Below are 16,164 nucleotides of genomic sequence, written 5' to 3' on the forward strand. Positions count from 1 at the left end.
CAGCTGAGGGTTGCTGTGAGCTGTGATGCCATGGCACTGTACCGAGGGCAACAAAGTGAGACTCTTATCTTTAAAAAAAAAAAGACGAAGGAATAAATGAATGGAGAAATGATTGATGAAGAATGAATGAATGAGACAGGGTGCTTGATTGCTGTTTCTTTCACAATCGCCTTTAAGATTCTTGGACCATCCCCTCCCTTGCCATTTCTCTCCCTCTCCCCTCCGTCAGCTCACTGCATGCTCGAACTGGACCCGTTAAGGAACGCACCGCCTGCCAGCGCTCCGCCCCTTCCATAGCCCCGCCCCCACTGCGAGGCCCCGCCCCACCTTCCGAGTCCGGCGGGAATGAATGGCAGGGTGGACGCCGCGCCGCTCCGGGCGCTGATTGGCCGCTCGCGCGCTGACGCGCCGGCGGCCGAGGGTGCACGCAGGCGGGCGGAGCAGACGGGGGTGGAGCCGGGCTCCGGGGCGGGGCGTGGGCCCGGGGGCGGAGGAGCCCGGGAGGCAGGAGGCTCTGGGGCCGTTTAAGCGGCCTCCCTCCCGCCCCCAGCCGCCCGGTCTAGCCCTGGCCCTGTCCGGACCCCCGGCCTGGCCCACTCCGGCCCACGCGGCGGAGCGGCTCCGTGGGGCACGCAGGCGGGCTCCGGAGCAGCCCAAACCCATGAGGGCCGCGCACCCGGCCGCCGGTGCTGACAAGACGGAGCTCCGGGCCCCCGAGGAGGAGTGGAGGATCAATGAGGTTCAAGAATCGATTCCAGCGGTGAGAGGGATGGCGCCCCCTGCCCCGCCGCTCACGCCCGGAGCGGTCCCCAGATCTCGCCTCTACGCGTGTGGGTCCCGGCTCCTCACCTGGATCCATCCCTGGTGGATCCCAAGGCTTGGCCGGAGACCAGCTCCCGGGAGATTCCCCGCCCTGCTGGCCCCGGGCGATCCCCTTCCTTCGAGGACGGGGGCTAGTGCCTGACCCAGGTCTCCATCGCTATCTGTGGACCTGGGGTAGATTCCCAGACCCACCCAGCACCCCGAGCCTGCCCTCCTTCCCGAAGATCCCTCTGCTCACAGGGCTTCACCCTCCTGACTCCCATGCAGGCTGGGCTCTTGCTAGCTCTGAAGACCCGAAAGAACCCAGCCTCGGGGGCCGCCTCCTCCCCCGAGTCCTCCAATCCTCCTAGATTTGGGCTCTGTTCCTTTATAAGCCTCCAGAGTGGGGGTCTCCCGGGGCGCGTGGAACTGGGGGAGGTTTAGCGGCTGCTCCCTGCTGAGAGGTTTGTGGTAAAGTGGTGGTGCTGGGCGTTTTAGGTGCTTTGTCTGCGAACAGCTCTAGCACGGGGAAACTGAGGCACGCCCCGCTGGCTCAGCCTTGCGGGGCAGTGTCAGGCCTTGCTGGTTCTCAAGCTCAGCGTCCCAGGGCAGTGCTATTTTGGGATCTGCGAAGGGGCAAGTTAGCCTTCGGGTGGTGAGACCTGCCGGGTAGGCGCCTGTGTTGGAAAAGGAGGAGAGGGAACCCAGGAGGCGCCACCGGAAGGCTGGCGGGCTGCTCATTCACCCGGGAGCTGGTGGGAACGCCAGGCTGGGGGCGCACGGTGGCCTTCTCCCACTTCGGGTTTCTGCCGTCTAGCAGCGGATGCAGGCTCTCTCAGAGGAACCTGGGCCTTTATTTTTCGTTTAAGTGGGTGAAAGTTCACCTTTCCTGTGTTTGCGGTAATTCTCCATCCTTTGTCTGAATCGGAAAGCCATCCCCACTCCCAGCCCTTCGCCTCCGCCAGGCTAGCTCAGTGTGCAGTGACAGGGAAGAAATCCGTGAAATCATCCCAGGTGGTGATTGCTGCTGCTTTTTTATTTCAGAATTTTAAAGGGCTCTTTTTTTTCTTCCCAGTCTCTATTTCCTCACTGCCCCCCACTCATTATGCTTCTCTCATTCCTCCCCCACTCCCAAAGGGTAAAGGAGCCAAAACACGCTCAGGAAGAATTGTGGTGGTCTGTGTTACCAGGAGGGTATCAGCTTGAAGACTTGGATTGACTTCTGAATGTTGCTCATCACTCAGGGTGTTGAATGCCTGGCACTATTCCCCCAGTGGGAACTTGATGTCAGTGCTTCTGAAGCCAAAAAGGAAGCTTAGTGTTGTGGCTTTAGAACCTGATGTCAGGAATGAAAACTAGAGGGGCTTTAAGGCAGAAGGGAACATACGTTGGGCCATGATCAGTGAAGCCCTGTGCATGTGGTTTATTTGATTTGGTTTTACTTCTCTGCACATCTGTGCTCTTCCTGTTTTCAGAGAACAATGGCAATATTTTGTGAAATTACCCCTTCCCTGTTTGATTAAGAGTTTGAATTTCTTCCTTTCCCTTTAAGTTCTTCTTTAGAAAGAAAAGAAAAAGAGCCAGTTTTATTATCTGTTGCACAAACATTAAAACAGAGTTAAAAGAAATGGAAAAAAAAAAACAACACTTCACTTAAGATGCTACCATCTCAGCTGATTTTAAATTACCTTTTTTTTTTTTTTTTTTTTGCTGAACACTAATCTCTCCAGTCCCTATTGGCACAGTTGTAATTGACTTTGTACTTTGTATTTTCACTTAAAAATACTAGCATTTTCTTTTGTTGTGGCATAGACCTGTAATTTTCTGAGTAGAAAGCATTGTATTCAATGGATATGTAACAATTTCTTTCTTGACAATATCTAGACCTATTCTGATTTTCTTTGAAGATTTGAATGATCTTATAATTTCCTGTTTCCCTATTATAGGCTAGATTGGGACTTCTGAGCATCAGTTTGAACTTGGAAATAAAGCCTGCAAAAACCAAACTAATATAACAAGAAAGTCCTTACTGTTTCTTTCACACAGTAAAATGTTGGGAGTATTATTCTCCACCTTTTAAGGCTGTGTTCAATATACATTTTTCTAAGCATTCACCATAGTTACAGGTAGGCAAATGGCAAAGGAACTGGAAGGGGCGCACCCTGCCTTTGAAGGAGGATGTGCTCCTTCCCCTGATTGATGAACATGCGGAGGGCTTATGCAATCATAGTTCTCAGAAAGCCTAGGATGCAAAAAATTCCACTGGGACACAGAGACACATTTTATTTTCCTTGCTTTATCCCTTTCATACTTGAGTCTCCCTAAGACACCCACATATAGACAGACACACACAGTCATTCTCTCCCCTTCACGGGATCTATGACTGTTGAGAATCGCTAACATTTATCAAGTACCTACTTCTGCCAGCCACTGGCTGGGTACTTGTATATTACTCATCTCATCTTCAATTGTGACCAGGCATGCATTTTATACCTACTTGATAGAAGAGCAAATATGTTTAGAAGAGGATAAAAGGGAACTTGCCCGTGGTCATACAGCTAGGACGGGACAGACCCAAGAGATCGATTTCCTGTCTCTCTCTCCCCACCACCCCTGTTGCTAATTCACTTCTTTCTGATGCCCTGCCCACCCATCTGGGTGTATAGCATAGAGGCTTATAGAGAGCTTCTACCACATCTTGGGGCATAATCATTTCTTTAGCTTTGCATCCACAAATCTAAGGAAAAGGATGCTCTTTGCTCCTCAACCTCAGGCTTCTGACGACTGGTTAGCTTCAAAATAAAATACGGAAAATCTTCTAATGCGTAGGAAGTCTTCCAAGGCTGCCTGTTGTCTTCTTTGCATATTCTCAGAGGATTGACTCAAGAGATCAGGAGTACTCCTCGTTAAGTCAGGAGTACCACTATTGACAACTTGGTGGACAGTGTTCCTAGACTAATATCATGTTCAGTCATAAAGGGGAGCCAGTAGAAAGGTGCTTATACTGGGAAAGACTTGTGTTGCAATATCAATTGATGTTGAAGGGGTCCTTGGAATATCCATTGTCTTGTTGGCCTCTAAGAGTTTTCTTTTCCTGAGATTCAGGTGTTTTTGTGTTTGTTTTTTGAAACAGTCTTACCTTGTTGCTCCAGGCTACAATACCTGGGCCTCACACAACCAGATATAATACCCTGGCTTCAGGATATTGTAGCCTGAGCATTCTTCCACAGAATGTTCAGGTTCCTAGCTTACAGAAATCTCAAACTCCTGGGGTTCATGTTAACATCCCGTGTCAGCTTCCAAAGAGAGGAAGGCATCCTCCATCATGCCCAGCTAGTTTTTTCTATTAGTAGAGACAGGTTCTCACTTTTGCTCAGGCTGGTCTCAAACTCCTGAGTTCAGGCAGTCCTCCTGCCTCAGCCTCCCAGAGTGCTAGGATTACAGTCTTGAGCCACGATGCCTGGCTGAGAGTCAGGGTTCTTTTAGCTCTGGCTAAAAGGACTGGCTATTTCTGTTACAGAAACTGCTGAGTTCCTAGTGAAACTACTTGACTATGGATTATGTCTCTGTTAAGACAAAATAGTTCAGCAATAGCTGGAAAATCTGTCCATTCATTCAACAATTATTAACCTCTGGCAATAAATTGGGCATTGTGTTTGGGATTGGAAATGAGATGGGAACCAAGACAGCCTTCATGGAATTCACATTATAGTGGGGAAAGATGAAATAATAACTGAACTAGTTTTTAAAAAAGCATATTCCTACCAATTATGGTAAGAACTCTGGTTGTGTGGGGGAGGGCTAAAGTGACACTTTAGGGAGGGTGGTCTGGAAAACCTTTCTGAGGAGGTGACATCTGGGCTGAGCTTGAAGGCTGAGGAGAAAGCTGGGCATTTTGGAGAAGAAAGTCCTAGGGAGAAAGAAAGAAACAGCACTTGTTAATGCCCGGAGGCACATGAGACCTTGCCCTGTTTACAGAACAGAAAGGAGGTAGTGTGGTTGGAGGGTGGAGTGAGAGGAAAGTAGCACCCTGAGACTGGAGAAGTTATAAGAGCCACATCACTCAGGACTTGTTGCTTTTCTGCCCTGAGCACTTTGGAAAGCCCAAAGGCAGGCTTTAAGCTGAGTTTGGGGTATATGATATGATCTGGTTTTAATAGACAATTATGGCTTCTGTATAAAGAAGAGAGTCTTTCTGGGGACTTAATATTGCAACATCAAGTGATGTTGAAGGGCTCCTGGAATAGCCATTGTTTTTGACCTTTATGAAGCCTGCTTCCTTTTAGCCTCAAGACCAGTTAAGAGTTCATATTTTTGCACACCTGTAAAGATGTCACTGTCTTGATTTAAGGTAGGAACTGCAGAGCAGTAGAGAGGTGGACTGATGGAATGCATTTTGAAGGTGGTGTTGACATTGCTTGCACTAGGAGAATGAGGACAGTTTGTGGGATTTGATCTCAGGCCTCTGAGATCTGAAGATCTGCTTTCAGTGGGTAGAGGCTTTGTGCTGAATTTAGAGTGTGCTAGTGTGCTAAGGAGTATCCCCAGGGCCCTTATGTTCTTTCACTTGATGGTTTTGAAATTCTGTTAATGGCTCTGGGTGTGTGTGGGAGGTGGGTAAGGACAAAGGGCAAGAAGGGAGGGAGAGAGAGAATTGAAAGAGAAAGTGGGGAGGGGGATAAGTGAACTAACTCCACTTAACTAATAGCTTTCTTTCTTTTTTTTTTTTATTGTTGGGGATTCATTGAGGGTACAATAAGCCAGGTTACACTGATTGCAATTGTTAGGTAAAGTCCCTCTCCTAATAGCTTTCTTAATTGTGGTTCCCATTCCCAGGACTAAATCACCTTCCCTCCAACCCTCTAGTGCAGCGATTCTCAACCTGTGGGTCTTGACCCACAGGAGCTGTATTAGGAAGGTTGAGAACCACTCTTCTGGTGCCTGCTGGTTATACTGCTTCAGTGTTGGGTGACCATTACCATCACTCTGCCTTAAGTAGAGATGTTTTTCATACTTGCATCTTTCCCATTCTTTTTTGGGGAAGAGATTCGGCCAAGTGTGTGAGAATTTATATGCATTTTACATCTGCTTTTCCATTTAGGTCTTAGGAGTGATTTCTTCAGGAGACTGTGGAGGAAGCTTGATTGCACTCTGGCAGGTCAGAGAGAAAAGGAAAAATCATCTCGTAATTTCCCAGCAGAACAGTTGTGCTATCTATCCTCTTGTGCCCCAGACAGTGAATTGCTCCCAGGATAGTTGCCCTTCCCTTGCCTTATTGCCCAGATCTTGCTCTGCCCACTAGGAGAGGCTACCTTAAGACACCATAGGTGAGTGAGGGAGTATCTGGGGGTTTTTTGTTTGTTTGTTTTGTTTTGTTTTTCCACTTCCTGCTTTATTTTTAACCTGAATTATTCCAGGTGGGCAGGGATTAAGCTGTCACAAACATGGCCATCCAGTTTATTTGCTTTTAGGAGAAAATGTGAAAGTCTATCCTTCTTGCTGGGTAATGGCTTAACTATTTTTAGATTCGGCTGCCAGAGATATAAATTGCTATTTTAGTCTGCAGCCTGGTGGTGGGCAGACAAATCCTACTTGCTATACCCTACACAAAACACTGTTACTTTAATCCAACCTCAACCATCTTGGGGCCTTGCTCTTTACCCTAGAAAATTCCTGATAGGGTATGCTACTTACAGCCCTGTTATTATGTCTTAGGGTAGATCCTTCAGTGCTTGGGACACTTTAAAAGCATTCTTCCCAAGAATGTGATTATTTTCCTTTTTGCTAATCAGAGCTGTATAGCAACACAAAACTCTTTGTCTCTTAGAAAATTAGTAAAATGATGGAAGGGATTATCAGGGGACAAAAGATGATGCTTGAAATTAGTTATCTATCTTTGAGAATAGGTTCAATAAAATTTCGAAGCTGCTAGCTGTATATTTCTCTTCAATAGAAGTTAGTGTTCAAACCATCGGGGGTATCACCCTCAGTAAGTACGTACTTCACACGCTAGTTAAATAGCCTATCAGTGGGTCAAATGCAATGACTTCATTGTCTCAAATACGTACCCCAACAGATTTTCTACCTGAACTATCTGTTTGGGGCTAACAGGGAAAAGCATCTTATTTTTATTTATTTGATCTAAGGATAACAGGCCTTTCTTAATTCAGGGAAGAAGTATTGGCTAGGCTTTTGTTCACAAACTGGGCATTCTCTGGAATGGCTTGTTCACGTATTGTAGCCAGTTTTTGTCAACCTTTCTTTGTCATTTGGTTTATCCTTGTACCATTCTTCATCTTGTGAATGAATAAGGTATGACTTATAACTAGTTTTGAGAAATACTCCCTCCACTTAAACTAGCTCGAGCAGAAGGATAATTTATTGCGCAAACCCTGCCGACATCTAGCAAACTCCACGCACAGGAATGCCGTGGGCCTCTGAGACCGGAATGCTTTCAGGCCCCTTAGTAGACATCTACTTCTTTCCTCTTTTATTCAGAACAGTTAGACTGATTCCAAATCCTTCATGAAACCTGGTGTGCGTATGGGTTGAGTTTTGGTGGAGGGGAGCCTCACCACACACAGAACTGGAAAGATGCTGTCATCTCTTTAGATCCTGGGGGATTCATGCTTTTCACTCTCGGGGTGGTCACAAAGTTAGCCCAAAGGTACATGGAGAAAATGAGCATATGTCTACATGTGAACAGATTTTAATATTTAGATACAGAACACACATTTGTATGTATATATTAACTTTATAGGCAGAATATCAGGTAGCACTCATGTATTTAGTTGTTGAATCAAACTGTTCTAATTCAGGAAGAATGAAAGTAAAAATATACCTCCTGGGCGACGCCTGTGGCTCAGTGAGTAGGGCGCTGGCCCCATATACCTAGAGTGGTGGGTTCGAACCGGGCCCCTGCAAAACTGCAACGAAAAGCCGGGCATTGTGGCAGGTGCCTGTAGTCCCAGCTACTTGGGAGGCTGAGGCAAAGAGAATCGGCTAAGCCCAAGAGCTGGAGGTTGCTGTGAGCTGTGACGCCACAAAATGCGTCTCTGGGTGACAAAATGCGACTCTGTCTCTAAAAAAATATATATATATATATATATCCTGTTTTAGGTGGCCTAGAAGTAATTAGGTATCATTTATTTAAGCAACCTTATGCCAGAATAGGTAATGCAATAGTGGGAAACCAGTGGGCCAGGCCTGTTAATCATGGGGTATAGGGTTTAAAGACCTACATATATAAAGTTTTATAAATATTGAGAGAGAAAAAGAAAACTTTCTTTTTTTTTTTTTTTTTTTTTTTGTGGTTTTTGGCCAGGGCTGGGTTTGAACCCGGCACCTCTGGCATATGGGACCGGCGCCCTACTCCTTGAGCTACAGGCGCCGCCCAAGAAAACTTTCAAATACAGTCTATCCCTTTTCATTTAATAACAATATCTAAAGTTTAGAAATCCCCCCCCCCCTTTTTCTGCTAAGATTTGGTTGTGCCTTTTTATTTTCTTTTTCCAATATAGGGGCATTCCAGTTGAAGAAGTGGATGTGGTTTCTGTTTGCTTTTGGTTGGTAGGCATTGTTCTTTTGAATAAACTGAAAGAATACTTAATCCATTAAACTAGGGCATTTGCTTTAGGATCAGTGCCATTGGTTCAGTTTAGTAGCGTTGGTTTTGTTACCTTACCTAGGTATTTCCACCTGTCTTCTCTTTGTTTAGAATAAACCAAACACTTCCTGGCAATTTTCCTTATTGTTCTTCACACGCTGTTATTCACATGATGTCCTTTTGTTTCTATAGGTTCATGAACCATCGGGCCCCTGCCAATGGCCGCTACAAACCAACTTGCTACGAACATGCTGCTAACTGTTACACACACGCAGTGAGTACGGTTTTCTGCCACTGCCGTCCTTCTCAGAGGGCTGTGGTGGGAGGACAGGGAATTATCTCTTGTAACCTCAGCACAATTAGTTGGATTTACCCATCTCTGTGACCTTATCTACCAGGATGTCAGTGCTGGGTCATGTTACCAGAAACTGTGTGAGCATGTAGAACGCTTTGTGTGTTCTAACCTACAATCTACTCTGTCCTGGACTTGCTTTCTCCAACAAGATCTTCTTTAAAAGAATAATCATAGTAAGTACCCTAGTTATAGAAAAGCCAAAGAAACTGACTTACGAAGATTGTCACCCCAGGAATGAAATGAATTGCCTTTTTAAGACAATCAACTGTGTTTGGCAAGGAGAGGTCACAATTTGCTGGGAAACAAAAAAAAAAAGTACTATTTTTGTCTTCCTAAGTGATCCTCTGAAATGGGGAGGGAAGCCACATCCTGCCACCCTCATAGTGGCCGTTGTTTCCCAGAGAAGATGCCACTCTGTATTGCTGAAGAAAAAAAAAAGATGAAATCCTAAAGATTTTGTTAATTTTTTTCTTCCTTATAAAAAGCAAACCATGCTCATTGTAAGAAATTATTAAGATACTGAAAAATATATAAGAAAAACACCACTACCCAGCAGTAAGCCATTAACAGTTTGGTGCATTCCTTCTTTGTGTGTGTGTGTGGTGTTCGCGAATATCTATGTATTGTCACAGCTTTTCTATTAATGTCCTTTTATCGGCATTTTTGGTGTCATTATAAATTTTACTTTGTGATTTCTTTATTTAGTTTGCAAGTTATATTTAGTGAGACTTTTGAAGGGAAACTGGTGGTTGGGATAGAGTCTGACAATCACACATAGAGAAAAAAACCAATTTACTCCTCTAATGACCAATGTTTATAGCAGACTGGTTTAGTTATTATAGGCATGGTTTAGACATTGAGAAACACAGCTTACCTTTAAGAATACTATTTTCTTTGGATAAACCTGAAGAATCCTTAACTTATCTCTTCTGAATATGTGTCACAGGGACACTTGTATAAACTGTAGTTGAGGAAAAACTGACAAAGCTTCCATGTTAATTTTTTAGAACAGAAAATGTAATGTAATCCTATTAAACTGTATCCTGGATTTGTGGATTTCAAAGACAAGTCAGAACACTTCTCTTGCCATCCTCTCATTAAAGAGAGGATACTGTAACATGAAAAAAGTGATAAGGATATTAAGGACATTCCTTTAAATCAAGTAAATTTTGTTTTATGAAAAATTGACTTTATTGCTTTTACTGTTCTCATCTTTCTCTTGGCCAATGAAAACTTCAGTATCTGAGATTTATGCTGATCTCATATGGGGGATTTAATATTCTATTCCAGCAGTGCAATAGTAGGTATTAGGGGGAGGGGTGAAAAGATAGGCAGGTTACTGAAGTTTGCATTCTGTGTGAAGTATGCTCATTCTAATACCTAAGAATAAATATCATTTATTCTCTTGGGAATTTCTGTTATTATGGAATGTTTACTAGTCACAATCATATTCACTGGACTATGAAATATGGTGCAGAAATCAAAATTCTCTCCAAGATGCCATCTCTTAAAAATTTTTGAATAGAGGCCAAGTGTGTTAGCTCACGCCTGTAATCCTAGTACTCTGGGAGGCCGAGGCAGGTGAATTGACTGAGCTCAGGAGTTGAAGAATGGCCTGAGCAAGAGTGAGACCCCCATCTTTTTTTTTTTTTTTTCTCCTTTTTTTGTAGAGACAGAGTTTCACTTTATTGCCCTCGGTAGAGTGCCGTGGCGTCACACAGCTCACAGCAACCTCCAACTCCTGGGCTTAAGCGATTCTCCTGCCTCAGCCTCCCGAGTAGCTGGGACTACAGGCGCCCGCCACAGTGCCTGGCTATTTTTTTTTGTTGTTGCAGTTTGGCCGGGGCTGGGTTTGAACCCGCCACCCTCGGTATATGGGGCTGGCGTCCTGCTCACTGAGCCACAGGCCCGCCCGAGACCCCATCTTTAAAAATAGCCAGGCGTTGTGGCAAGCACCTATAGTCCCAGCTACTTGGGAGGCTGAGGTAAGAGGGTCACTTGGGCCCCAAAATTTGAGGTTGCTGTGAGCTGTGACAGCACAGCACTCTACTGAGGGTGACAAAGTGAGATGATGTCTCCAAAAAAATTTATTTTTAATAAATGGGCTTTGGGAGTGGATTAATCTTGCTTTTGTATAAGGTACTATTAAAAATGAAATTGCTCCCTCCCCTCTCCCCCACCCATCCCTTTACTCTACAGTAGCAGATCCCAATTTGGTGGAATGTGCAGATCCAAACTGGAAATCAGGACATAGGACCTGAACAATTGACTTCTTGTGTGTGTGTGGTGTTGAATACATTATAATACTTACTAACTTAATTTAATTCATTCAGTTATGCTGCCTGATATACTGAGATTTTAATAGTTTATAGAGACAATAGGATAGAATATTTTAAGATGAGGATGTCTGTGGGAAATCTGAGTGTATTCTTGATATTTGAATATTTTAAGTGCCTACTCTCGATCAAATTATGTATCTTTATTTAATGAAATTAGGATAAAGAACATCTGTCTTGCAACAGTTTTATAATGTTGCATCCTGACTGCTTATCTGCATACCCACTGGTGGGCCCAGTTCCCAGGCCCTGAGCAGCAGTACCTACTTCTGCTGTAACAACTAACAACTTCATCTCTCATTATGGTTATCCAGGAGAAGCAAACATTTCCTTTAAAACTAATTTTCTAAAGTTGTCCCTGGTAAACCTCTGTATCTGTAGCACAAGTCTCGATTCGGTAAAGGCCTGGTGCTCTATTCACTTCTCTTTACCTTCCCACAGTTCCTCATCGTCCCGGCCATTGTGGGCAGTGCCCTCCTCCATCGGCTGTCTGATGACTGCTGGGAGAAGATAACAGCATGGATTTATGGAATGGGCCTGTGTGCCCTCTTCATCGTTTCCACAGTATTTCACATTATAGCATGGAAAAAGAGCCACTTAAGGTAGAGTGGATGGCACGCTATTTCAACAGATCCAGATAGTTGAGGAGATCCACAGAGTTTAAAAAAAATTAATATTCCCCCCTTCCCTCCACCCTGTTTTCCACCATCTAGCCCTCAGTATGTTTGGTTGCCTCCCTCACTGGTGTGTTTCAGTCAGGTGGGACAAAGAGTAAACATTTTCTTGCCTTGAAGGCTATAATGCTATCCTGTTATTTAAGACATTTTCTTTGGATTGGATAGAGTCTGAAGAACCCCACCTGCACCCCTGCCATGTGCATCTGAGAAAGCAGGTCTTTGCTCAGTAACCGCAAGCAAAACCTCCCTGGTTTCCCGGGATTTATAACCCTGACGGCCGTTTTCTAGTGCTGTCAGGCACGCTGAGGACACAGGAAGAGCTGCAGCTGTGGCGGAGTGGCAGCTCAGAGTACGGGCTTAGCAGGTGGGCTTGGAGGCCCAGGTCTGCTGCTTAACCTTGCTCAGTGACCCGTAGAGCTTTCAGTATCTTCATCACTAAAATGAGAGGGGTAATGCTGACTCGCGTAGTTACCGTGACAGGTGAATGAGAGATAATGTCAGTGATCTGAAAATTACAAAAGCCCATAAGACCATGTGGTATAAGGAGGGAAGTATACTGTCGTTTGGGTTTACTGCTTTGCAGAGTTTAGCTTTCAGAAGTAAGTCTTGTGTATGTTATTTAAGTAAAATTGACATATTTTGCTATTATTAGCTGTCAGACACTGTCAAAACAATACTGTGGTTCCTGGCCTACCAGTGAGAAGGGCATAGAACAGGGGTCCTCAAGCTTTTTAAACAGGGGGCCAGTTCACTGTCTCTCAGACCGTTGGACGGCCGGACTATAGTTTAAAAAAAAAACTATGAACAAATTCCTATGCACACTACACATATCTTATTTTGAAGTAAAGAAACAAAACAGGAGCAAATACAATCACACCGCCTCATGTGGCCCTCGGGCCGTAGTTTGAGGACCCCTGGCATAGAAGCTTTCTTCCTCTGAGTGAAGGGTTAATTTGGGAGCAGCACACTGTTTAGGGTGAGAATGGGTTGCTTGTGAAATGTACAAAAGGGCAACAATTTGAGATTCAGAGCAGATTAAAAGTGATTTAGAGTAATACCCAAATTTACCTTTTGGTTTGATAGAATGTCTCCCAAATCTCAAACTATTTGAACACTCTAACGTTAATAAGATACGATTCATTTATGAGCAGGAAATTACCTAATCCAAATCTCTTTATTTTTACCTGGGGTGACTGAGTTTCAGAGAAGTGGCCTGACTTGCCTGAGTCAGTGAAATCAGCAGAATCAGATAATGCTAGGACCTCTGACTCCCAGTGCTGTGTTTTTTTACCGTATCTTTGATAATATGGCATGTTGTTTGCAGTCTGCTACCTTTACCTATAAGGTGACAATTGGGCTTAAAATGAAGCCACAGCATTGAATCACAAGGACACTCTGGGACACACGCAGAAGAGAGCCACAAAGGGCCTGTCCCCTCACCTCAAGACACACTGTTGCAGTGCCTAGAGGCCAGTCTAGAAGCAGAACACTTCATTATCTTTTGGGCACACTCCAATGCTTGTGGTTGCCCCAGCAAACTTGGCTTTGATGTCTAGATTTCTGAATCAATAAAAAGTTGTAGATACCTACTTTAGTATTCGGGCCTCCCTGCCAGAGGCTGGAAAAGAGGATGTAATAGAAACAAGACGTTCTTAAACCTTGACGTAGCACTGCTAGAATCGTGTGGATTTTGGCTCGGCATTCCATTTTTTTAAATATCAAAGAAAGCCTTAATTTAAGCAAAAGAGAGAAGGGAATTAGCATTTATTATATGCTAGATAATACCTGTGCTAGGAACTGCTATATACACAGCCTACATTATTTCACTTAATGTTCACACGTGCTGCATGAGAGGGATCTAACTTGCATTTTACCTGTGAGGAAAGTGATACGCGAATGGCAGATTATGAGTAAGATTCCAGGTCTGGCCAGGCGTAGTGGCTCGCATCTGTAATTTTAGCACTTTGGGAGGCCTAGGCAGGAGGATTGCTTTGAGGCCTGGAGTTTGAAACCAGCCTGGGGAACATTGCAAGACCCTATCTCTGCAAAAAATAAAGAATTAGCCAAGTGTGGTAGCACATGTCTGTACTGGGAAGGCTGAGGCAGAAGGATCACTTGAGCCCTAGAATTCAAGGTTGCAGTGAGCTATGATAACACCACTGCATTCCAGCCTGGTGACAAAGTGAGACACCTTCTTGATAAGTAAAAAGGATTCCAGGTCTGACTACCAACTTTTAACAGTGTCTTAACAATCTAGAAAGCAGAATTGAGACTCCCTCAAACCTTGCTAGGACTCACAATCATCCAAGGAGTTAAAAAAAAATAAATATTCACCCTTCCCTCCACCCTGTTTCCCACCATCTAGCCCTTTTAAATTAGAATCTTCAGAACTGGAGTCCATGACTGTATTTTATAAGTTTGCAGGTGATTCTACTATTCAGTCAAGTTTGAGAAGCATCCATCTAGTGTGAAATTATAATCTGGGAGTAAGCTGTGCCTTCTGATAACTAGTAAACTGAAAACCATTCTTTCTCACAAATGTATTTCTCAACTTCTTCACGAACAAGTCCTCATCAGTCTGCTTTGATCAACATTATGTGATGAGGGAAATCTAAGACTAGTGTTCTATCAAATATAGTTATTATATAGCTTGAACACTAAACATAGATTCAAGGTGATTTTATGCATTTGTACTTTTAGAATGCCTTAGGGAAGGGCACATTCTTATCTAATCTATTTTATGAATGGACCTCGTGAGCCAAAGTCTTTGAACATGGACTTCCTTTTTTTTTTTTTTTGAGACACAGTCTCAGCTTGTCACCTTGCGTAGAGTGCCATGGCATCTCAGCTCACAGAGGCCTCCAGCTCCTGGGCTCAAGTGGGTCCTTTTGCCTCAGCCACCTGAGTAGATGGGACTACAGGCACCCATCACAACATCCAGCTAGTTTTTCTATTTTTAGTAGAGATGGGGTCTCACTCTAGCTCAGGCTGGTCTTGAACTTCTGAGCTCAAGCAATCAGCCTGCCTCCCAGAGTGCTGGGATTACAGATGCGAGCCACCGTCCCTGGCCTGAACATGCACTTCTGATTTTTAGTTTTGGAAGAAGGACTGAGAAATCCAGATCTCCGTGCTTTTACAGCAAATGTGCCTTCCTTTGTTTTTGTTATAGCTATTCCTATATTAGTTTCTGGATTTTCTTTATTACAATGTTACAATGTCTACACTAGGATATTTGATGGAAAAACTTCTTTAAAAACATTCTAAAAAGACACAGTGCAATTTCAGCTCAGAGATTGGTCACTGAGCAGTGCGACTTCATGCTCTACATTATGATAGGAGCCAGGGGTGGCTAAGTTCATATTATGCCATCAATTGCTGTAGTTATTAGCCCTTCAGAAATCTTTTCTGCTCACCACGATTTGAAAGAAATCATAAAGGACAGATTTCATTTGTTTCAACCACTTGAGACTTCCTGGCTATCACTGGGGCTCTGTCCCTGTGTCTCATTCACGGTGGGAGTATCTACTGCGTGTAAAATCCAAAGAAGAAGGTAAAGCTTTTACTTGGGCTTCCTATTAACAACAACAAAAAGCTGTGGGTAATCAGAAACTAGAATGAGAACAGAAATTGCAACATAACAGAATGATAACTCATACCATCCTTCTGAAGGTTTTCTGAAAAATTTGTCTAACCTGTTTTTTCCCCCCACTAGGACAGTGGAGCATTGTTTTCACATGTGTGATAGAATGGTTATCTATTTCTTCATTGCTGCTTCTTATGCTCCATGGTAAGGTTTCTATCTCTGAAGGTGGTGTTTTTATGATGACAGTTCCTCACCCCTCCCCTTCCTCTTGTTCCCACCCTCAGCCCTCAGGCATATATCCCATCCTGCCCCCACCAACACATACACGCATGCACTTTTTTCCAATTTGGTTTATTTGAGTCAGATTGGCTATTTAAAGGGGAGAATGCTGCTGCTATTTAGAATGCTGTTTAGAGCAGCGGTTCTCAACCTGTGGGTCACGACCCACAGGAACTGTATTACAGGGCTGCAGCATTAGGAAGACTGAGCACCACTGGTTTAGAATATCTAGTCAGTAGACAATTCAAGAGGAACTGCTATGGCTGGGCACCCGTAGCTCAGTGGCTAGGGCGCTGGCCACATACAGAGGGGCTGGTGGGTTCAAACCCAGCCCGGGCCTGCCGGACAACAATGACAACTGTAACTGAAAAATAGCCGGGTGTTGTGGCAGGCACCTGTAGTCCCAACTATTTGGGAGGCTGAGGCAAGAGAATCGCTTAAAGCCCATGAATTTGAGGTTGCTGTGAGCTGTGACACCAGCAGACTCTACCGCGGAGACGTTGTCTCAAAAAAAATAAAAATAAAAA

General features: G+C 44.2%; 1 protein-coding gene across 2 annotated transcripts in view; it reads left to right on the forward strand.

Moving 5' to 3' along the window:
- The first annotated feature begins 478 nt into the window (after positions 1-478).
- MMD (monocyte to macrophage differentiation associated) overlaps positions 479-16,164 on the forward strand; it is a 74,075-nt gene continuing 58,389 nt past the window's right edge. For both annotated transcript variants that reach the window (XM_053569254.1, XM_053569255.1), the window contains exons 1-4: positions 479-760; positions 8,600-8,681; positions 11,540-11,700; positions 15,488-15,562. In XM_053569254.1, the coding sequence (XP_053425229.1) occupies positions 735-760; positions 8,600-8,681; positions 11,540-11,700; positions 15,488-15,562 (344 nt within the window). In that variant the 5' untranslated portion in view covers positions 479-734. The remainder of the gene's footprint in view (positions 761-8,599; positions 8,682-11,539; positions 11,701-15,487; positions 15,563-16,164) is intronic.

Source organism: Nycticebus coucang, chromosome 18 (genome assembly GCF_027406575.1).
Source record: "Nycticebus coucang isolate mNycCou1 chromosome 18, mNycCou1.pri, whole genome shotgun sequence".
NCBI classification, from domain to species: domain Eukaryota; kingdom Metazoa; phylum Chordata; class Mammalia; order Primates; family Lorisidae; genus Nycticebus; species Nycticebus coucang.